We start from the raw sequence: 25,372 nt of genomic DNA on the forward strand, positions 1-25,372 counted from the left end.
TTCTTTTTCTTCCGAGGACTTCGTTACTTGCACTTCGTGAATGTGGGGCATGGAGATAGTATGAATGGCCCTACTAGCTCTGTGAAGATCTTGACATCTTATATAAAGTTTGTATGTCTATACCTTGGTATATTTTTCTGTAAGCGAATCCATGTCTTTTGTTGACTTTTAAAATGGTCACCTAAAAAAATGTAGGAACTACTGTAAGAGTAATGTTGTCACAATCAGATATCACTATTGAGATTTTGAATCTGTGAAGGATAATGGCATTCTTTATGATATTTTGTCTTCCCATCCAAAAATATGCTAGTGTCTCTTCATTTATTCAAGATTTCTTTTATGTCAAATAGTAAATTTTGGTAATTTTCTTCATATAGGCTATACACATTTATTAATTTCTTGGTATTTTTTAACCTACTAATGGATCTACTAGTGAGCTTTCTCAAAGAAAGGAAGGAAAGGAGGAAAGATGAAATTGGAAAAGGGTATACAGAATATTTTGAATAGTCTTGGTAAAGTTTAACCTACCTCTGGTAATCTCATTTTTTTTAAAGTTCTTTAAGCATATAGATAATTAAGAAAATAAGTTGGCCGGGCACGGTGGCTCACACCTGTAATCCCAGCACTTTGGGAGGCCGACGCCGATGGATTGTCTGAGGTCAGGATTTCAAGACCAGCCTAACCAATATGGCGAAACCCCTCCTCTACTAAAAACACGAAAATTAGCCAGACGTGGTGGCATGCGCCTATAGTCCCAGCTACTCAGGAGGCTGAGACAGGAGAATTGCTTGAACCCAGGAGAATTGCTTGAACCCAGGAGGCAAAGGTTGCAGTGAGCTGAGATCACACCACTGCACTCCAGCCTGGGCAACAGAGCATGACACCGTCTCAAGGAAAAAAAAAAAAAAAAGAACTTATAAAAAGTTGCTATGAAAATGTGTTATAATTTTATTATCAGAGTACTGCAAAATACATTATTAGAAACTTCACCCTGGAATCTTTTTTAAGCATTACTCTTTTGCTTGTTGTTTTTGTCATCTTTTACCGACTTGAATGTTGTTCTAGGACAGAATTTTGTCATACTTTATTTGGTGAAGCATAACCATATTGAATAACATTTCAGAACTATACATTGCATAATCTTGGACATTTTCATGTAAGAAGGCACTAAGGAGGTTTTATTTTTATGAAAGTGTAATTCTTAAGTAACAGTGACTGTTTTCTACGGGCTAGCTCCATACCACATTTGTGTACCTCCCATGATTTTGTTTTTCTGAAGTCCCAAACATTAAATGTAGAGGTCAGAATGACATTTTAGGACTCTAGGTTTGAATATCATAATCTTAAAATGGATATTATTCAATTTATCAAAAAGACCAGATCTGGGTTTTTTTGGTGGTGGTTTTTTTTTTTTTTTTTCTGATTAAAAATAATGTAGGCCAGGCATGGTGACTTACGCCTATAATCTCAACACTTTGGGACGCCAGGGTGGGTGGATCACTTGAGCCCAGGAATTTAAGACCAGACTGGGCCACATAGTGAGACCCTGTCTCTGGTAAAAATTTTAAAAATTAGTTGAGTGTGGTGGCATGCTTCTGTGCTTCCAGCTACTCGGGAGGCTGAGGTAAGAGGATTGCTTGCCCAGGTAGTCAAGGAGTCAAGGCTGCAGTGAGCTATGATCATGCCACTGCACTCCAGCCTGGGTGACAGAGTGAGACTCTGTCTCAAAAAAAAAAAAAATTAGTTTTACCCAAAAATTGCAGAAGTAGTGCAAATAATTTTCATTTACCTTTAATTCACATTCTCAAATGTTAAAATTTTACATTTGCTTTACTATAGTGTTTGTCTCTTTTTTTGGAAATGTTTGAGCATAAGTTTATAGGCATGATGCCTTATTACTAAGTACTTCGTGATGTATTTCTTAAAAATAAGGATATTTATCAAAATTAGGAAATTAACATTGATAAAAACTATTTTAAGTAAAAAATGCCTTGTTTCCCCTCCAAGTCAGGGATTTTGTTTACTTTTTTTTCTTTTTTTGAGACAGAGTCTTGCTTCATTGCCAGGTGCCAGGCTGGAGTGCAGTGGTGTGATCTCGGCTCACTGCAACCTCTGCCTCCCGGGTTCAAGCAATTCTCCTGCCTTAGCCTCCCGAGTAGCTGGGACTACAGGCACGTGCCACTATGCCCAGCTAATTTTTGTATTTTTAGTAGAAGCAGGGTTTCACCATGTTGGTCAGGATGGTCTTGATCTCTTGACCTCGTGATCCGCCCGCCTCGGCCTCCCAAAGTGCTGGAATTACAGGCGTGAGCCACTATACCCGGCCCAAGTCAGGGATTTAATACCAAAATCATGTTACATATAGTTGTCTTCTTTCATCTTCTTTAATCTGGAATGGTCCCTCAGTCTTTCTTTGTCTTTCATGGCCTCCAGAATTTGGAGAATACAGAACAGTTTTTTGTTTGTAGAATATCCCTCAATTTTAGTTTGCTTGATTTTGTGGGGGGATTAGATTTTGGCTATGCTGTGATCATATCAGGATACACATGACGTCTACTTGTTCCATTACTGATGATAATATTAACTGTGATCACTCGTTTAAAGTGCTGGTGATGTACATTTTTCAAGAATATAGTTCTTCTATTTTCTTAAGATTTTGCTCTCTTTTGGTGGGTTGAGTCCTGGAATCCTTTCCAAGACTTAATAGAAGTATCTCTTTAAATATAAGCCTACTTTAAAAGATTTTTAACTCTACTGTGTTTTGGATCTTAACAGCTTCTTAAGACTTTCTGTATTTCAGAGGGATTTTGTTACTGTCTAATAATCTGTCTCCTGCTCTAGGTTGTAAGCTCTTTAAGGGTAGGTATTGTGTATATTCCTCGCCCTGTCTTCAATGCCCGGGACAGTTCCCACATGCAGTGGATAGTAGTTACTGCTTGACTGATTGGTTGTTTGATAGGCTAGTGGTTGAACAGATAGATGGATTGTTTATTTGTGGAAATTTGCCCATTTCAAATCTTCTAACTTATTAGTTTTATTTTGAATTCAACATACTTTAAAAATTACTTGTCACCCTCTTGGTATTAATAATTTGATATAGTTTTGATGTAGTTCTTTAGACATGAATCTCAAGGACTGATAATGGCCTAGCCATATCATGTGATAGGTTGACTATTTGTTGATTCACCTTGTGAGATTGATTTTATTTTCTTCTCTCTAGCTTGCTATTTTTAAATGGCCTGAAATGTGGCATCAGTGAAATTACTCTGACAGTAATAGTAATAATTCTTATTGGTCTTCTTATTACTTTATTTTTTGTACTATCACTTTAAAATCTTGGAGCAGCTTAAAATTTTTACTTCTGTGTTGTTTGCTTATGAGTTTGAGACTTAGAGAGATCATGTACCCACTATTATAAAGCTGCCAATGTGTGAGCAGAATTTAGATTTCTAAGTTTTGTCTTTCTTTAAAAATTTTATTTTTGCAAGCACTTTTCCAAAGGATTTCTAAGTTTTCTGACTCCTAATTCAGTGTTCTGTCTACCATAATCTCTTCCATATTGTAGTAGTATTATTGCCTGCTTGCCAGGAATGAATTCATAATACCATGAAGAAATAGTATTTTGTGTCACTTTGTTCTACCAAGGCATATTTTATGTGGTTCACTAATGACAGCCTCATATTTTGAGACTTTTCTCCCAGTGAATACGTCTTTTTCTTGCCTAAATACCCTTTTTTTTTTTTTTTTTTTTTTTTGAGACGGAGTTTTGCTCTTGTTACCCAGGCTGGAGTGCAATGGCGCGATCTTGGCTCACCGCAACCTCCGCCTCCTGGGTTCAGGCAATTCTCCTGCCTCAGCCTCCTGAGTAGCTGGGATTACAGGCATGCACCACAATGCCCAGCTAATTTTTTGTATTTTTAGTAGAGACGATGTTTCACCATGTTGACCAGGATGGTCTTGATCTCTTGACCTTGTGATCCACCCGCCTCGGCCTCCCAAAGTGCTGGGATTACAGGCTTGAGCCACCACGCCCGGCCCTAAATACACTTTTTAAACAGCAGTTTTAGGTTCACAGCAAAAGCGATCAAAAAGTATAGAGTTCCCACATATCCCCTGGCCTCCAACCTCCCCAACTATCAATATCCTGTACCAGAGTGGCATATTTATTATAGTTGATGAACCTGCATTGACACAGTATCACCCAAAGTACCTAGTTTACATTAGGGTTCACTCTTGGTGTTATATATTCTTTGTTTTTTGACGAGTGTGTGTATCCACCATTATAGTGTTGTACAGAGTAGTAGCTTCACTGCCCTAATAATCCTCTGTGCTTTGTATATTCATCCCTCCTTCCCCTCTAACTCCTGGCAACCCCTAACCTTTTTACTGTCTCCATAATTTTTCCTTTTCCAGAATATCATGTAACTGGAATCACACAGTATGTAGCCTTTTGCACATTGGTGGCTTTCACTTAGTAATATGCATGTAGGTTCATCCATGTCTTTTCATGACTTGATAGCTCATTGTTTTAGCCCTAAATAATAATCCATCGTCTGGATGTACCACAGTTTGTTTATTTATTCATTCATCTACTAAAGGACACCTTGGATGCTTCCAAGTTTGGGGAATTATGAATAAAGGTGCCATAAATACCTATGTGCAGATTTTTGTGTAAATGTAAGTTTTCAACTCTTTTGGATAAATTCTAAGGAGCACAATTGTAGGATTGTATGGCAAGAGTATATTTAGTTTTATAAGAAACTGCTGAACTGCCTTCCAAGGTAGCTCTACCATTTTGCATTTCCACTAGCAGTGAATGAGAGTTCCTGTTGCTCTCCTGCGTTTGGTATAATCCATGTTCTGGATGTGGGCCATTCAAATAGTCTGTAGTGGTGTCTCATTGTTTGAGTTTGCATTTCCTAGTGATGTATAATGTTAAGTGTCTCCTCATATGCTTATTTGCCATCTGTATATCTTCTTTGATGAACTGTCTGTTTAGATCTTTTGCCCATTTTTTATTCTGATTGTTCATTTTCTTTTCTATCTTTTTATTCTCTTTAACAGTTTTTTTTCCTTGGGCACCATCTAGTGAAGATACACAGAAAGCTTTGAGGACATAATGTTTTATTTTTTCAAAGGAAAACTCCTCTCTCTGTTTCTCTCCTTTTACCTTTGTCTTTCAGTTATACCTGCCGCCACTTGCGGAGATATGTTTATGTGTTGGACAAACTGTATTTCCCCCACTCTCACTGTTCTACGCTTCAGCATTGCTTCTCGACCCTCAGTGACAATGGAGAGGAACTCTTGTCTTTAACTTGCTCTCACATTCTCAGATCCTATGCTTCCAGGTTATTAACCTCTGCTGTCCATTTACTGCATGCTGCATGTTGTATATGACAAATAATTGCATGTTTTAATGGGGCACGTGTCAATTAAATGATTAAAGAGAACATTTATATTTGAAATGATACTAAATGATGTTTTTAAATAATAGCTGGGTTTTATTTCCTTACAAATGTCTTCCTAAGTAATTTGTATTGTGTTTCATGGGAGAGTGGAAAGCTTTCAACTACAGAGTTGTTAATACAAACTTGCCAGAACTATTCTATACCTCATTCCATTTGGGAATCTTTTGATTTAATTTATAGTAGTTGGAGTGCTCTGTCTGATTTGCATATGAAATATACTCTACAGTTTCAATGACTTTCGAGTTCACCTTCATACAGGCATACCTGAGAGCTAGCTGTAGGGTTTCACCCATGTTCTGATAGAGGTGCATTCAGATGAGCAGGTTGATTTTATAGGAAGGCAGAAATTATACTATTGGGATTTTGTAATTTTTTTACTCATTTTATTTACATACAGAATAGCTATAAAATCAGCAAGTTGCAATGTGTCTCGGATGAATGTAGATTAAACATAATGATGGTGGGTGGAGTAAGAAAGAGACAAGCTATCAATCTCAAATATCAGAGAAAATCAACACCTGCTGTTTCGTGTGTTTCATGCACCAAAATAGAAGGGCAGTATGACATTACTGCTTTATGCTTTGCAGTTGACATTTTTAACACACATTTTTTTCTAAGTAAGAGATGACTTAAACCAGCATTATACTCTTAGCTAGATATGATGACTTAAGGCAATATATTCACTGCCAGATGATTTAGATGAAGAAGGAAAAAACTCCATGGCAGCCTTAACCAGAAATTAGCAAACATTTAGAATTTAAAATAGACTTTTTCAGATGACGAAACATATACAATTTCAGACTATACATAATATCTAAGTAAAAACACTTGATTGCTAGGAAAGGAAAGCAGTATGGTGTGTAAGTTGACCGAGACTTTTCTTGGTAGCAGAAAGATCTACAGACTCATGATGATGTTGATCAGCCTCTTATCAAGTTAATGTAGATATTTTAGAGAAATTAAAAAGTCAGGTATAGAAAAGCAGGTGAAAATAATAGAATTAACTTTTAAGTATGTAATGTTAGAAGAATTTATCAAATTTAGCAAACTAAGGCCAGTGACTTTCCACTGGCTTATGTAAAGTGAGGGAATATCAGGTAAGTTGCATGATATTCTTAGGAACTGGAGACAGAGTGTGTCTGGTTTCAAGGAATGAGGAGAGGTGCTGCTGATCATTGAACTTCTCAGATGGGCAGCATAATTGACCTTACTCTTTTTCTTTTTCTTTTTTTTTGAGATGGAGTCTTGCTCTGTCATTCAGTCTAGGGTGCAGTGACTTAGTCTCAGCTCACTGCAACCTCTGCTTACTGGGTTCAAGCAATTCTCCCACCTCAACCTCATGAGTAACTGGGATTATAGGCTTGCACCACCACACCTAGCTAATTTTTATATTTTTAGTTGAGACAGGGTTTCACCATGTTGCCCAGGCTAGTCTTGAACTCCTGGCCTCAAGTGATCTGCCCTCCTCAGCCTCCCAAAATGCTGACATTACAGGCGTGAGCCACTGCGCCCAGCCGACCTTACTCTTATTTACTAGTGTATCATCAGGGCTCTCCACAAAACCAATAGGAGATTTTATATGTAAGTGGAGAGAGAGAGAGAGACAGGGACAGAGCTATTCTGGGAATTGGCTTTGGCATAGGAGCTTTCAAGTGTGAAATCTGTAGGACAGGTTGGCAGCCTGGAAATTCAGGTGTGCCTTAATGTTGCAATCTTAAATACCAAATTCACAGGGCAGGCCATCAGGCAAGTAACTCAGGCAGGATTGTTAGGTTGTGGTCTTCAGACAGAATCCTTCTTCCTCAGGAAATCTTAGTCTTTATAAGACTTTCATCTAATTGGCTGAGTCCCACTCATGTTACAAAAGGGTACTCTGCTTTCCTTAAAGTCAGCTGATCATAAGTGTTAATCACGTCTGCAAATACCTTCACAGCAACATCTAGACTAGTGTTTGACCAAACAACTGGGCAACGTAGTTCAGCCAGGTTTACACATAAAATTCATCATCACACTATGCTTCTCCTCTGTGTTCTTTGTCTTTCACGTATCTGTTCCATGTGTTTTTCTTTGTATCCTATCCTGTCATATCTATCCTATGATTTTGTGGAAACTGTAAGACTTCTGGGGGTAAACACTGTATCTTGTTCATTGTTACGCATCATATAGCATGTCATGCCTGGCACATTGTTAACCCTCATTAATACTGCTGGTAGCAGGTTTTAGCATTCGTCAAGTGTGACAGAGGCCACTGTCTTTTTTTCTCCTGGAGTCACACTCCTCACCCAGCAAGACAGACAGGAGAGAGACGTACACAGTCAGCTGGGAAAATAAAAGGAAACAAAAGGAAAAGAAGGAAGACAAAGTAGGGCGGAACAAAAGTTTAAAAATGAGAGGAGAAAGCTGAAGACACCATGTGGTGTCCGATTCCTGAGCCCTCTTCCCCTGATGCCTGGTAGAGTTCAGCCGACACTCAGTTTCTGACTCAGTGTAGAATTCCTTCTGCATTTTCTGTTTCCTCTTTCAGTACCCTTCCTGGAACCCCCCTCATACCTTACCGACTTGGATTCTTCAGTACTCTCAGCTAGGGTTTACAGTATGAAGCTGGTATTTTTTCAATATCAAGCCCTCCTCAGGCCCTGCCCATTTTTTTCTGAACAACAGAGATGAAATATAGTGTTAATACATAATAATGTATTGTAATTAAATGTACAAATCTAGAGAAATGTGTTTTTGTGTGAAAAAGATCTGGTAATTCTGTGTGAGCCAAGGCATGCCTGTTTTAAAAAATCACTCCAGTCTTAGGACAAATTAACAGTATAATTTATTATAGATTGCCATAGTGGATGAGAAGAAAATACATATAATTTATAACTGTAATTTTATAATTCATGTTATTAAATTATAAACTGAAATATTACATCCAATTCTAGATATCAAATTTTATGATGGGTACTATCAAATACAGATCACCCAAGAAGATAATAAAAATGACTGCATAATCTAAAAATCATCTGCTATCAGGAATGGTTTAAGTGGCCTAAGTATTTAAGCTAAAGAGAAAAAAAATTAAGGGGAGTCAATGACAGGTGTTTTCAGAAACCCGAGGGGACCTCGTAAACGGCACAGTTTGCACATTTGTGTGTTTCTCTAAAGCGCAGAGCTACAGCCAATATATAAAAATTATTGGTAGGCAGACTTAACATACGCCAATCTTTCTAAAAATGAAACAGCAAGAGCTTTACTGCCTTCTGAGGTCAGCAGCACACATGGTTAGGGACATGGGCTCTGGAGTTAAGGCTTCCTCCCCAAACCCCCAACCAGCTTTCACTCCTTGCCTCACCACCTGCAATCTGGGACAGGACAGAGAACACTTTTCTATCCAGGACAGACCTGAATAGACTCACATAAAAGGAGTATCTGGTCATCTTCTCTTGTAGTGTTCCTTTGTAGGTGACTAACATTTTGCATACACAGTGACACATGACCAAGTGGAGTCTAGTCCCTGCAGGTGAGAGATTTTCTTCAACAGAACTACATGATATAGAGAGAAAAATCAAGCCAAATATCTGAGTGGAGCAATCACAGACTCAACAAAATCAGTTAGCTTTTGGTTATGCAGAATTTTAAAATGTAAGTCAGTTCTTAGAACTACAAGCTTATTCCTCAAAAAAGAAACTTACCGGCTGGGCGCGGTGGCTCATGCCTGTAATCTCAGTACTTTGGGAGGCTGAGGTGGGCGGATCATGAGATCAGGAGATCAAGACCATCCTCGCTGACATGGTGAAACCCTGTCTCTACTAAAACTACAAAAAATTATTTGGTCGTGGTGGTACACGCCTGTAGTCTGAACTACTTGGGAAGCTGAGGCAGGAGAATCGCTTGAACCCAGGAGGCAGAGGTTGCAGTAAGGTCAGATCATGACACTACACTCCAGCCTGTATCAGACTCTGTATCAAAAAAAAAAAAAAAAAAAAACACACAAAAACTTTACCTTAGTCTAGCATGACTTACTGCTATCGATAGAAGTCTCATTCCATTGCAAACGTCTTCCAAATGTAAGAATTCTTTTCACAGCATCCCCGAAAGAGAGCACTTCTGTGTGCTGCTGACCTCAGAAGGCAGTAAAGCGCTTGCTGTTTCATTATTGGAAAGACTGGTGTATGTTAAGTCTGTCTACCAATAATTTTTATATATTGGCTATAGCTCTGTGCTTTAGAGAAACATGCAAATGTATAAACTGTGCCGTTTTTATGAGGTCCTCTCAGGTTTTTGAAAACACCTGTCATTGACTCCCCTTAATTTTTGTTCTCTTTAGATTAAATAACTTGGCCATTTAAACCATAAAATAAAACCATAAAAATTTGATGATAGCCGGAATTGGATATAATATTTCAGTATATTTTATAATTTAAAAATTGAATCACAAAATTATAATTATAAATTACATGTATTTTTTTCTCATCCACTATGGCGATCTGTAATAAATTACACTGTTAATTTGTCCTAAGACTGGAGTGATTTTTTTAAAGCAAGAATGCCTTGGCTCACATAGAATTACCAGATCTTTTTCACACGAAAGTACATTTCTCTAGATTTCTGTATTTAATTATTTGAATGTAATTGCAGGACTTTACATTTGTTCTTATTGAAATATAATGTATTGAGGCTGGCCTTGGTGACCCACGCCTGTAATTCCAGGACTTTGGGAGGCTGAGGTGGGTAGATCACCTGAAGTTAGGATTTCAAGACCAGCCTGGCCAAAGTGGCTCTACTAAAAATAAAAAATTAGCTGGGCGTGGTGGCACAAGCCTATAGTCCCAGCTACTTGGGAGGCTGGGGCAGGAGAATCGCTTGAACCGGGAGGCAGAGGTTGCAGTGAGCCAAGATCACGCCACTACAGCCTAGGCAACAGAGTGAGACTCCATCTCAAAAACAAACAAACAAAAAAACAATAAATAAATAAATAAGAGAGAGTGTGTGTGTGTGCGTGTGTGTAATATATTGAGTTCATCTTGTCTCTAAGTCACATTTCATGAAGCCATAGCCTATCAGACCTGGTAGCTCCTCATTTTACCCCCAGAAGCATTGAAATTAACTCACAAGTTACCAACCTTGGATTTGACTTCTCTAGAAATCAAATTTAGAATTTTGAGTAAGCACTTGAGAATTTTAGTTCATTGCTAGGCTTTCTTGGTTTGTGTGGATTTCAGTAGCCGGCTGAGGTTTACTTAGTGCTTTTGAGCATGGTTGTGATATGGTCAAAGCGTGCTGCTCCTGATGGCTGTCATGCATGTAAGTGGATCTGAGAGGAAAGAATCTGAATTTAGGTAATAGACCAACACTGCCTAGAGTTCCACATCCAATTTTAAGTTCTACTTTCTTCAGTTTCAGGGTGGAGTGGGGAATAAGTTTGGTGAGAAATCTGTAGAGTAAGAAAGTACCTATTTGTCTTTATTTTTACTTCACATACTTTGCTGATGTCAAAAATATAGCTGCTACTATTGTTTTAATTGGGCCTGAGGCAAGGAAGAATGAAGGGCTAAGTTTAGTGTCGAGTTAATTCTGTTGCAGTGGCACAATTTATTTTGAGTTACTATTAACTCGGCTCTTCAGATTGTTGCTGTTTCGAGAAAGCTGAGGAGCATCAGTAATGTTTAGAAATTATTTTCTGACACACATTGAGTTTAAAACAGTATGTTCTCTTCTTATAAAGTAAAGCATGTTAACACTGAAGTCCTTGACTAGTTAATACTTTTCCAAGATCGGTTGTTCCTGACCTTTTGGGGCTCATAGAACTCTTCTAGAATCTATTAAAAATTATGGGCCCTCTCTTCAAAAACACAGAAATAGGAGTTTTTGCCTCTAAATTTTACATGGACCTGATTTATGTTTACAGGGACCTGATTTAAGTAGAATTTTAGATACAGCTGCTGGGTAGAAGAGAGACTACCCTGCCCAAATAATAGTGGCTTAAAGAGGTAAATGGAAGTTTACTTCTCAAGTAAACGTATGAGCTGACATGGCAGCTCTGCCCCATAGAATTTTCAAGGCCCAGAGTTCTCTCTCGTGTTTCATCACCTTTCTGTGTTGCTCTGACCAAATGGCTCACCACAAGCTCTGCATTTCAGATAGCAGAAGGGTGGAAGGCCCTAGGGTTGGATGTACATTTCCATTTTAAGGATATCACACATCCCTTTGGCCAAAAGTTTGTCATAGGACTACCCAACATGCTTAGCCAGAGATAAAGTTTTTCACTAAGTGGCCTGTGGCCTGCTAAATGTTCTGTTACTGGGTAAGAAGGGAAGATGGTTATGGGAACAACTAACAATCTCTGCCATACCATTGAAAGTTCCTGTTCTGAGTAATCAACAAATGATTACGGTGTGATTAGTCCTGTGCCGAAGAGCAAGAGGAGACGAAAAGATAATATCATTGGGAAAAAAAATCATTATTAAATATAAAATTAGTAACATATAAAAAGTGATCTGACAGGAGAATCTGAAGTGGTGTGAAACAGGATTATTTGATCAGGAACTATGAATACATAATGTTCTATTAGCCAAGTAGGCATGGAAAACTCAAGTGCAGAAGTTCGCTTACGGGAGAGCACATGACATATTCGGGAGCAGTAAATAGATGTTTACCAAAAGCAGATTTATCTGTGTTATTAATCAGTATTGCAATGAGTTATATCGTCTAGGGCCAGACTCCTGAGGGCCTTGTATGCTATGCCAGGCCATTTCATATGTTTTGTTTTTGGCTTTTTTTGTTTGTGTATGATTTCAGTAGTCAGTTGAGTTTCGCTTAGTGCTTTCGAGCATGACTGTGATATGGTCAAAACATGCTGCTTCTGATGACTGTTGTGCATTTAAATGAATCTGAGGGGAAAGAATCTGAATTTAGGTAATAGAACAACACATAGGCTGCCTGATTGTGGCCGTAGAGATAAAAGAAGAAGGACTTAATGGAGGTGAATTTTGAAAAAAAAAAAAAAATGAATTGAAGTATGATATTGAGAGAACATAATTCAACATCGAAATGGTATAGTATGAAATATAAGTAGGAACTGTGTTATTACTTCTGTGCGTGTAGTTAGTTCCTATCAACATGGCAGATATTTAGTATGTATCATTTGTGTGGATTATATTTTATACTATAAGAGGAGTGTACTAGGGATATTCTTGTTACCAGTACTTAGTATTAAAAGCTTTGTGTAATCAGTTGGTAAAAGATTGATATTTTTTAAGAGTGAAGATTTTTTTGAACTGTCCAAACAACCATTTAAAAATTTGTTATGCTAAAGATATGGCATAATACTTGATTCTGGATTATTTTCCAGTCTTACAATGCAGTACAAAGAACAGTGATTCAAGAGATCTATTTCACAACCTGGTGATTATTGTTAATAACAATGTATGATATACATGAAAATTGCTAAGACAGTAGATTTTTAAGTATTCATTCCACAAAAAAGTATGTGAAGCAGTAAGTTAATTTTCTTGATTTAATTATTTCCATAATGTATACCTATATCAAAACATCATGTTGTACATCATAAATATATATAATTTTTGTCAATTAAATTTTAGTAGTAATGAAAATAGTGGATTCTATAAAGAAATACATTAGAAATATTTACAAAAAGTCATTAAAATGTTACTATATTAGAATTTATCCTAAGGGAAGAACTTAACCTAAGGAAAGAATTATATTTAGGAACAAAATAAAAGAATGGTTAAATAAACTATATCCTGTCAACTCAATTGACTATCATACAGCCATTAAAAATATTACAAAGAAAAATAAATAGCAATATGGAAAACATTTGACATAATGTTAAATGAAAAAGAATATAAAATTATATACTGCTATTAAAACAACTATATGAAAATTATGTTTGTCCAAAAACTAGATAATATCTAAAAATAGTTGTGAACAGTGGTAAAATGTACTTGACGTTTCTTTTTAAAATAACTTAAAATGTATCTTTTACAAATTAAAAAAATTATACAAATTTAAATAAGTATTTCCTTTTTTCTTTGACTTCCTCCTAACCACCCCAAGTATGTCTTTGGATTTTCTTTTCTTTTTTCCCTCTACTAATATAATGTAATGCCATTTTATCAATAGGCAAATAACTGCAGTGGGTTACAGGATTAGATAGGAGTTCCTCTATGTGATCACAGAGAATGCCTCCCATAGTTTATTTTAGAACTTTTATGAATTTATAATTCTAAGTAAGTGTAACATGAAATCATTTCTGTATCTAAATTGTAGCAGTTTCAAATTTAGGAATATTTTTACCCATTTGTCAGTCTTTTATACTGTTTTTTTTTTTCTTTTTAACCACATCTGGTGCCATTTTATTGCTTTCAAAGGATTGCATCTTCAGTCTAAATCTAAGACAAAGTTCTAATGAATTTCCTCAAAATAATTTTTTTAAATTGCCGGAATGGTTTTGTCATACAGTATGCTACTCACTAAATCTGTAATGAATAAATACTTGAAGCTGTAGTAATAATTTTTCATGTATATGATACTGTCTTAATAATTCTGTTGTGGCTGTGTGCTTTATTGATTTCTGTGCCACTTCTGTGGCATGAAATGAAATGTATTATCCCACTTAAACCATTATGGTTTCCTTTTGAATTACATATTCACTACTTGATCCTGTCATCAAGCCTATTCCATTTTCTATTATGTGGTATTCAGTCTTAGAGATTTACAGCATTAGTACTCAGTGCAGTATAAGTCAAAATAAGACAAGTAAATTCAGATCAGAAAAGTTGGTAAGAAAATATAATAGATAAATTTTTAAAAATTATTCTTCTAACTTAGTATCTTTGTGGTTTGGGGTCTTCTTTCTTTTTTTCAAGAACCATGGGAATGAATTGTTTACATGCATTCTAGGGGAGAGAGGAAGGCACAGTTTGAGAAACCTTGCCACCACCTACTTTACTTGACCTCAGAGATGAGCTAGGCAGTGCAGCCCCTCTCCTCTTGGCTTCTGTGACAACGTACTTCTGGCTTTCTTCCCTCCCTTTTGCCTTTCCTTTTTATGCATTTTGGTTTTAAACATGAGAGCTCTTTAAAAAGCTTGTTTCAAAAGCCCTTTTCTGTACTTAAACTCTTACCTTAAGCATTTTCATCAATTTCTATGACTTTACATGACATCCATGTGCCAATATGTTTCAAATTGATAATCCAACTGAAACTCTGAGCCCTTGTCCTGTCCTGACAAGCTGCCTTCTTGTTAATGTCAACACTCATACCTCACATGTCCCATCTCCCAAGGGAACTCTTAAGCCTTCTCCATAAACCTTTTCATCTCTGTGAATGGTGCCTGTATCCGTCAAGTTGCTTCTGCCTACCACCTAAGTGTTATCGGCATTTCCTCCTCACCCCATGTTTCCACTCTTACTATATCCATTTCAGTTCTATATCCAAAGGATAAATCAAATCTGTACTTTTTATCTCTGTTACCACTTCCAGTCACCCTAGCTCAGACTGTCTTTATCACACACTTGTACTCCCACCTGGTCCTTTTCCTCAAGTTCTGTCACCCTACCCTCACCCCTAATTCCTGATCTATCAAGCATCTTCATAGATTCTAAGTCACATGTCTCTTCCTTGCTTCACGCTTCAGTGGCTTTTTTCTGCCCTTAGGATGCTACCTTCTCTAGCCACACCAGTTGTGTTTTCTTTTCTAGGAGTTGCTTACCCCTTTTCTATCTGAGGACTTTTTGCATGTTCGTTCCTGTCTTTTCCCTTCTCTTTGTTTTCTTATATTTGTCACTTCCTCAGACAGGTTTTCCTTTATCCATCACGTTATGTTAATATTGTAGTTCCTGTCACACGCCACTTCGTGCACTCTCTCACTCTTGCTGTCACTCTCGCTCTAAGAGTAGACTGTTCCATAAGGGCAGAAAGAGTGTGTGTGTGTGTGTGTGTGTGTGTGTGTGTGTGTGTGTAAAACCACTGATTCTAGCACTTGGTGTAAAACTTGGGTATACAATAGGTGCTTCATATTTGTTGAGAATGAGTAATTTTGCTTTGCTGAAATGAATGTAACCTTTTGCAAAATTGCCCAGTCTACTAATGACCACTTCTGTAGAGATTTAGAGAAGCAGTGAAATGTGATCCTGTTATAAAGTTACTATGTCTTAAAAGTAGCATTCGAGGCCAGGTACAGTGGCTCACACCTGGAATCCCAGCACTTTGGGAGGCCAAGGCAAGCATATCACCTGAGGTTAGGAGATCGAGACCAGCCTGGGCAACATGGTGAAACCCCATCTCTACTGTATCTACAAAAAATTAGCTGGCCATGGTGGCATGTACCTGTGATCCCAGCTACTCAGGAGGCTGAGGCAGGAGAATCACTTGAACCCAGGAGGTGGAAGTTTCAGTGAGCCAAAAATCACTGCACTCCAGCTTGGGAAACAGAGCGAGACTCCATCTCAAAAAAAAAAAAAAAAAAAAAAGTAGCATTCAAGAGAGCATAATTAGATAATGAAGTATTTGGTTGTAGTTCTCTAGTTATGGTTTCTACAGATGTACAGTAAAACTACCTGATGAAGGGAGGCTCCTTAAGTCTTCTTAAATATGTGGAATTGCATTGCTTTTCCTCCCAGTAAAATAATTTTCCACTTACTGAAATTATCTGATAACCATGACCATCAAGGCAATATCAACATGCTTTGAAAGATGCCTCCTAAAAGCACAAAACTTTTACTGTAGATGTATCTGTAGTGTTGGTTGGGTAGGGTTCTTTGACTTCAATTCTGGGTAGATGCAGTAGCTTAGACGCTGTATGAATTCTTCAGCTAGAAGGCAAGAATAGGGAGAGGCTGGTTAATGAATACAAAAGTATAGCTAGCTAGAAAGAATGAGTTCTGGTGTTCTGTAGTACTGAAGCATGAAATATGGTTAACTGTAATTTATTGTATGTTCTCAAAAAGCTAGAAGAGAGGATTTTGAATGCTCACAACACAAATAAATGATAAATATTTGAGGTGATGGCTACCCTAACTACCCTGATTTGATCATTACACATTGTATGCACATATAGAAGTATCACTCTGTCAGTAATGAATTGCTCAAAGATATGCTTGAAAAAATAGTAAAAAAATAAGTATCACTGTATCACATAAATAGTACAGTTATAATGTGTCAACTAAAAAGGAAAAAAATTTAAAGTAACACAAAACTTTCGTGAACTGAGCTAACAGTTACATCTTGTTACATAAGAATAAAGTGTTGGGAAAATAGATACATATATGACCATTAATTAAATCAAAAGCATGAAAAAAAATCATAAAATAACATTTACTCTGCTAGCTCCAGGTAAGCAGAGGAACACAGAAGGGAAAGCAAAATTATTTTACATTAAATTTTGCCTCTTGAAATTCAAACACAAAATTGGAAAATAATTTGAAAACAGAGTAGTCCTGGTAAGCCTTACTATCACCCCTCACTCCCCGAGAAAGTTTCCTTTGGCAAAAGTAAATTATGGAGGCTAATGACTGCAATAGTAGTAACAGAGTGAAGTTTGAGGAATATAGGTAAAACATAAGAAAATGTGTATTTGTGTATATTAAAAATACCATTTAACTTTTTAACTCAAAATGACTTAGCAGAAAAGCAAATAAATTTGTACTATACCTAGAAATATTTTAAAAATACTTTTGTAGTGTTACTTATAAGAATATTGTAAATATTCATTGAAGACTAACAGTAACATTAAAACCCCACCCAGAATAAATTTTAGATTACTAACCTGCCATGGTGATCTACCCTAAAATGTCACCAAATTGTAGTATCATTCAAAAATGGAAGAAATGAAATCAGTAACTAAAAATATAACAAAAACACTTATTAACTAACTGGATGTTTAATCTGTAAGAAAGAGATCATGAGAACTTTGGCATATGGAAACAACGTAAGACTAGGACCTTAGGAAAGGACAATATGAAGTTCATATTTGACCCACAAAATAGTAGTAGATCCTTTCTTCCCACCACATGCTCCTAGGTGTAGATGGCACTGGTGAAGGAGGCACTCAAGTCTCAGTTGATGTGGAGTGTGTAGGTGTAGGTGTGTAGGTGTGACCAGAATTCCTGAATATGAACATGCTAAATAACAAATTTAAATTTCTCATGCAGTTTAAACTATGTGTATGGAGGATTTGGAGTGGATACAAAATTCCTCAAGTTGGATGCTCTTCCCCCGGGCTGCCATTTGCAGGGAATTTCATGTACATATTCAGACATGCAGACTTGCACAACTGCTTATTATAGAAATATGCTTTGTTACTAAATGTCTAACAGACTTAAACATACAGGGTTTCTGTATATGGAGAAAAGTGATTCCACCCACTCCATGCCCTGGCACGTCATGATGCCAGCCCTTACATTTATTTGACTTCCAGAATTTAAATAGACAGTGATGTAAATCAGAAGTTAATGTTTCACCTACTGGCACTGAGTAACTAAATCATCATGTTGGTGATGAGGAAGGTAAATCCTTTTCAATTTGGCTACAGAATGGAAATGGCATTTGTTCCAATATGATCTCTCTAAGTTATATTGACAACAGAATGATTTATTTCTATGTTATAAAAGATGAGGAAGGAGAGGAGAACACAGAGAAGTTAAATGGTTTGGCAATGTTCACACAACAAGCCGAAAGTAGAATCCAAGACTCTCTGGAGTCCCTTTTCTGATCAGTTTCATCTTATTGAATGTCACAGCATTAAAAAGTGAGATAAATGTATCTCACTACACATGTGCTTAGTGAATTATTCTCAGTAGATAGCTTCTTCTATTTTTAAAAATTTTGTTCTGAGACTTTAAAATTTCAGTTCTATTCTCTTATGTTTTAAAATGTTTCTTACAGATTTGAGCTAAAATGGGAATCGAAGAGTGACTTTGGCATTTTTCCATGACTATTCTTGTATTGATCTTAAACTGGCATCACACGTGTTCCAGGAGGGCACTTGTTTTGCACAACAGTTCTACAAACTAGCTGTCTGTAAGAGGCAGTTCATTAAAAATTTATTTTTAAATGAACTTTAGATGTATAGATTTTTTTAAAGGCTACATATTAGAGAAAGCATGCATACAAATTTTTTTTCTGTCCAGTAGTTGTGATAATAGCTAATATTTATTGAACTCTTACTCTGTAATAGCCACTGTTCCAGTTATTAACTATTTTAATTTTTTAAATTTTATTTTTATTATAAATTGACAAATTATAGTTGTATATACTTATGGGGTGCAAAGTGGTGTTAAGAGTTTTGAATACAATGTGGAAAGATTAAGTTAAGCTACTTAGCATATCCATCACCTTGATATTTAACATTTTTTGTGATAAGAACATTAGAGATTTACTGTTAATGATATTGAAATGTATATAACAATTATATTGACCATGCTGTGGAATTGATATAAAAAAGGATCAACTTATTCTTCCTGCCTAACTGTGGCTTTGTACCCTTTGACTATAATCTTTTCCCGCCCGCCCCCTTGGCCTCTGGTAACCACCATTCTACTCTCTACTTCTGTGAGTTTAGTGGTTTCTCATTACAATCTCTATAAAAATTCCAATGTCGTTTCTCAAACATATAGAAAAGTAATCCTAAAATTCATATAGAACAACAGAGAAATTCAAGTAGCTGATGCAATTGTAAACAAAAAGAACAAAGCTCGAGGCATTACACCACAAGATTTCAAACTACTGTATTCTATAAAACGATAATAATTAAAATAGCGTTGTACTGGTATAAAAAATAGACACATTGACCAGTGGGACAGAATGGAGAGCCCAGGAAAGAACCCATGTAACTATGTCAGTTGATCTTCAACAAAGGTGTCAAGTATATACCACAGGAAAGGACAATCTCTTCAATGAATGGTGTTGGAAAATTGGATACCCATGTGGAAAAGGAAATTGGACCCTTACCTCACAACACCTACAAAATGAAATCAAATTGGATTAACATCTTCAACATAAGACCTGAAACTGTTAAACTACTGGGAGAAAATGTAGGAGAAAAGCTAAGTGACATTGTGTCTGGACAATGATATTTATAGTTATTAACTATTTTTATTTAAATCCTCAAAACAACTCTGTGAGATATTATATTATTAATCCCATTTTATGGATAAGGAAACTGATGTACAGAGTGATTAAATAACTAGCTAGAAGCCAGATGCTCATGTCTTGTAATCCCAGAACTCTGGGAACCAAGGTAGAAGGATAGCTTGAGTTCAAGGAGTTCAAGGATAGCCTTGAGTTCAAGGATGGCCAGGAGTTCAAGACCAGCTTGGGCAAGACTGTTTCTACAAATGTGTGTGTGTGTGTGTGTGTGTGTGTGTGTGTGTGTGTGTGTGTATACCAGGTATGGTAGCACATGCATATAGTCCCAGCTCCTCAGGAGGCTGAGACAGGAGGATCTCTTGAGCCCAGGTGTTTGAGGCTGCAGTAAGCTATGATTGCACTACTACACTCCAGCCTGGGTAACAGAGTGAGACCTAGTCTCCAAAATGAAGGAATGCCTTGCTTAGAAAGGTATTAAAGCCAGTACTGCAATCTGGAATTCTGGCCCCCAAAGCCACACTTTTGACCTTACTCTTTGCCTCTCAAGAATCCTTTTTTTAGGCTGGGCACGGTGGCTCAAGCATGTAATCCCAGCACTTTGGGAGGCCGAAGCGGGTGAATCACGAGGTCAAGAGATCGAGACCATCCTGGTCAACATGGTGAAACCCCGTCTCTACTAAAAATACAAAAAATTAGCTGGGCTTGGTGACGCATGCCTGTAATTCCAGCTACTCAGGAGGCTGAGGCAGGAGAATTGCCTGAACCCAGGAGGCGGAGGTTACGGTGAGCTCAGATTACGCCATTACACTCCAGCCTGGGTAACAAGAGTGAAACTCCGTCTCTAAAAAAAAAAAAAAAAAAAGAATCCTTTTTTTACCCTTGAAATAATTTTGACTCATCATAGAGCCATTGGGATTAACAATTTGTGTCTGGTTAGGGTGGTTTCATTAAGTTTCGTGTGATACCCTTCAGTCCTAAACCTCCAAAATCACTTTTAAAGATAGCAATATAATGATATACAATGATATTTCAGTCTTTTCTGTAAAATGTTAAAAAGTAAAAGAAAAACCAGTCTAATATCAGTGAATAAAAAGTGTCAGGAAAATTAATTTCTATGTGTTCAGTTAGAGAAGCGTGTTTGGGAAATACTTTTCACAGTTTGGCTGATTGTACAATAGCCTCTTAATTTTTCTGACTATCTTTAAATGGTCAAGTCAGAGAGCATCATTATGGACTAAATACTCATCAGTAAAACACAGTGGGCAGTCCTATCTGTTCTGTGATTGTCTTGCTGTTTTCTTGTCTTTCAAGCACTATGATACTGTAGCAGGCAGCTAATGCTTCCTGGGTGCCTCATATGCCATTTAGAAGTTTGGCCAGAACTAGAAAAGCAAAGGTCTTTTGCCCTGGAGAAGAAGAAGCAATTGAACCCATATTCTTTTCCCTACCCCAACCCCTTTTGTAAAAACTTTCGATTCAGGGGATACATATGCAGGTTTGTTGTAAGTATGTATTGCTTGATGCTGAGGCTTGGGCTTCTATTGATCCCGTCACCCGTATAGCGAACATAGTACCTGATAGGAAGTTTTTCAACCCTTGTCCCCTTCCTCTGTCCCCCATTTTGGAGTCCCTAATTTCTGTTATTCCCATCTTTATGTCCATGTGTACTCAGTGTTTGGCTCCCACTTATAAATGAGAATATGTGATATCTAGTTTTCTGTTTCTGTGTTAATTCACCTAGGAATTAATGGATTCAGCCTCCAGCTGCACCCATGTTGCTGCAGAATACGTGATTTTGTTCTTGTTTATGGCAGCATAGTGTTTCATGGTGTAAGTGTACCACATTTTCTTTATCCGCTCCACCATTGATGGTGTTCTAGGTTGATTCCATGCCTTTGCTATTATGAATAGTGCTGTGATAAACATGCAAGTGTAGGTGTTTTTGTACCCATATTCTTGAGAGAAACTTCACTTATGAACAGCTAGATCTTAGAGGCCCACTTTCCTTTTCCGTTGTATGAATGTCATATTAACAGTACACTCCATCTGTGCTGCATTGTCTAGCTGTGACGGGCCTCAGAAAACAAAATGGACAGAACCAGGGCTCCCTGGATGGAGTACTTCCACTTCCTGTCTCATATGCATTTTTTCTTTAAATGACAGCAAGTCAGTTTGCTGTTAATTTGAAATGCCTTCTACAGTCAGACTAGTGGAGGTTTTGTTCTGCCATGGTGAGAATGCTACCCCCAAACAGCCAAATGAACTCTTTTATATATATTTTGTTGCACGTTACCAAATGAACTCTTAAAGTGATTCTTCATAGTTAGCTCAGCTCGTGATATTTGTATTCTTAGATTTCAGTTTGTTGGCACATGACTGAAATCACTGCTTTTTATGTATTGAGGAACATATATCCTTATTTGAATAGTGCTCTTTAACTTCAAGAATGAAAAAGGATCAATAAGTTATCTTTTCAGAGGATAAAGTGACCTTACTGATTTATAACATGTGAAAGTTTGCTATCTCTCTCCATAACCAAAACCATAGAACTCACTTTCTCAGTACTTACTGTGTTTTTTAGCATAAATAAGCCATATATATTATGTTATTTTTCCTAACAAGCTTCTATAGGTGACATTTTCTGATTTTGTGCATTTAGAAAAGCTAATTTTTCCCTCTTACGTAACCAAATGACATTTCTTCTGATGGTCCATATTTATATGAATAGAATAGTTATTTTCTGGCCCATTAATATTGGTTACTCAAAATATTTGGGGAGGGTTTCATTCTCATTCTATTATTTTTAGATATATTAGCTCATTAAAAATATCTTTCTGATATCCTATTTCAGCTTTGAATTTTAATTCCTTGTACTTATCTTAAACCGTGGTGTTCAAAAATTGGTGTTACCTAGAATTAATTGTCTCGTTTAATGTACAATTCTGAAGAATATTATATGTTAATGGGATGTCTAATGCCCTAGTTCATTATACTAGCTCACTGAATGTACAGTCTTTGGCCCAAAAGAGACAGCTTTCTGTGTGTGCTATTTTTTTTTTTTTTTTTTTTTTTTTACTGTCCTTACTGTCAATGTTAGCAAATGGGCACAGAGTTGGTATTCAGAATTGGGCAAGTTATAGGTGTTAGGAGCAGGACAAGACCAGATCTTCACTTTCCCCATTTTCCCCATGAGATTGAGAGTACCTTTTCTTAGATTGTGTACCACCAGTGAATATATGATCTTCCTTCTGACAGTCAGATATTCACATCTGAGTGTTTGTCCCTATGTCCTCTGAAAGCAATAATTGGATTTGTAAGTTTTTCATAAGAACCTTCTATATTATGTGTGCATTTTGATTACTAGATACAGATATACCTGAAAGCCCTACCTTTACATTGTAAAGTTTATTAGAATTCACATTCTCTTCCATGTGAGTGAAGATGGTGAACCTCCTAGTAGTGTAGAAAATAATAAAAGGTTTCAAATTTGAGCCTCAAAGAGGTTGGCCTGATGGATTCAGCCCATCAATAGGACAGGTGGGTGGTTGGATGGTCTTAGGTAGGCTTCACTGACCAAAATGACTTTTAAAGAAGTGATTGGAGGACAGACCTTTGGTGGATTAATAGGTTTGTTCCAAGCGTAGGGGGTGGCATGAAAGAAGATACAGGCAAGAGTGGGTGAGAGAGACAAAGGATTCATTGAGAAGAAAACAATAGGGAATGGGACAGGATGTGGGAGGAGATGAGATCAGACATAAAATTGGAAAAGAGTTATGGACCATTTAACGACAAGAAAAAAAGTTAACGCTTTGAATGTTGAGAGCCAACACTGATTAGAAGTGTGTTTGAATATATATTCCCTCCAAAAGAAAGAATGCTAGCAGTTTAGTAAGTTTCATTGTTTAATAAAAAGGACAGTGAGTAGGCAGAGCAAAAAATAAAGTGATTATTAAATGAGTGATTATATAATTTATGATCCAAACGTCGTTACGTTAAGAGAGTAAAAGGGGGATACTATTTAATAGTTATGCTGAGACAACATGTGTAAACTGGGAATGGACAAATCAAGACGTGCTTATCCCATTGTTATTAAATAATTGTTTGGAATTCATTAATAGATCACAAAGGAAGAATTAAAATCCTGAGTTTTGAAAGTGACATATGGAGCATCACACTGGGGTCTGTTTGGGGGAAATAGGGGAGGGACAGCAAGGGATGGGGAGTTGGAGAGAGAGAGCGTGGGGAGAAATGCCAGATATAGGTGAAGGGGAGGAAGGCAGCAAATCACACCGCCATCTGTGTACCTATGCAACTATCTTGCATGTTCTTCATGTGTATCCCAGAACCTAAAATGCAATAAAAAAAAAAAGTTTATCCTCGGTTTTATTTTCCGCAGTTTCAGTTACCCACAATCAAATGCAGTCTAAAAATTTTTAATGGAAAATTTCAGAAATAGAAAATTTATAAGTTTTAGATCGTGCACTGTACTGCGTAGTGTAATTAAATCTTGCCCTGTCCCACCTGGGATGCAAATCATCCCTTTGTGTAATAGAAAAAAAAAAAAAAAAAAAAACTAGGAAGGTGTCAGATTTTGGTGAGGATAAGCAGAAACAGTTGCTGAGGTTGATAGACAAATGTTGGTGTTTTCATAGCATTGTGCATGGCACTTAGGCTATGAGACAGGCTGCCTAGGCATGAGTTCTGCTTCTTCCACTGACCAGCTGGTAATCTTCAGCAAGAAAGTTGGGGATAACCAGGAAACCTTCCCCTCTGGGTTAAGGCCAGGTTTAAATGAAGCAATGTCTGTAAAACACCCTGCACAGTACCTGTCACATGCTAAATGCTCACATGTGGCTACTATATTTTTCTACTATTACTACAATAACAACTACTTTTTATATATCAGCAGTTAGCATATTTTCAGTTTAAAGATAAATATTTTAAGCTTTCGGATGTTGCTTCTAGCTTTCTGCCTTTTGTTTCTAGCAGTAGTTCAGTAATTGATTAAATAAATTTGAAAAACTGTTTTTTATTCCAGCTTTAATATAATGATAGCTGGAATAACATTACACCTTCTACTGTCTAGACTGGTCTCACTTTTCATATGTGGACAAATTTTCCCAGTCATATAATTGAATTATTGAGTACAGTAATTCTCATCTTACATTCAAGTAAGTCTTAAGATGATTTTAGTAGCATTGTGTTTTTCAAATCCAGTTCCTGTTCTGAAGCAGATAGGTTCTGTTGTTGCTATACATGATAGCTGAAGAGTAATCCTTTAATTTTCTGTTCTAAGAAAGATGAAACTTACTTTTCTTGGGGATGGGGGATGGTTCTTAGCAAACAAAAATGATGTGATTTAGGTCTTTTAAAGAAATTCATGAGATTACTTGTAATTCAACTTAAACATGCCCTTCTTATTTGTATTTATTGTTTCTTTTTACTGAAATACTTTCTCAAGATTCTGTACAACTCACACATACAACATCTTCAGGTCTTTGCTTAAATGGCACCTCCTTAGTGAAGCCTTCCCTGACCACCTCATCCAAAAACCAAAGCCTCTTTCTAGCACTCCTCACTCTTCTTTAGCTTTATTTTGTAATGTCACAAATGATGGTTATTTTAGAAGCACTGTGATAGTTCTTCTTACCTCTGAGATATATGCAGTGATCCCCTAGTATCCTCGGTTTTGCTTTCCACGGTTTCAGTTACCACAATCAAATGCAGTCTAAAAATTTTTAATGGAAAATTTCAGAAATAGAAAATTCATAAGTTTTAGATTGTGCAGTGTACTGCATAGTGTAATT

At 36.8% G+C, this 25,372-nt stretch overlaps 1 protein-coding gene across 4 annotated transcripts in view; it reads left to right on the forward strand.

Moving 5' to 3' along the window:
- DYM (dymeclin) overlaps window positions 1-25,372 on the forward strand; it is a 439,715-nt gene that overhangs the window by 258,505 nt on the left and 155,838 nt on the right. For 2 of the 4 annotated variants that reach the window (XM_010336841.3, XM_074383488.1), the window contains exon 14: window positions 5,184-5,348. The exons of the other annotated variants lie outside the window; for them this stretch is intronic. In XM_010336841.3, the coding sequence (XP_010335143.2) occupies window positions 5,184-5,348 (165 nt within the window). The remainder of the gene's footprint in view (window positions 1-5,183; window positions 5,349-25,372) is intronic. 4 annotated transcript variants of the gene reach the window in all.

The sequence above is a fragment of the Saimiri boliviensis genome, chromosome 13 (assembly GCF_048565385.1).
Source record: "Saimiri boliviensis isolate mSaiBol1 chromosome 13, mSaiBol1.pri, whole genome shotgun sequence".
NCBI lineage: Eukaryota > Metazoa > Chordata > Mammalia > Primates > Cebidae > Saimiri > Saimiri boliviensis.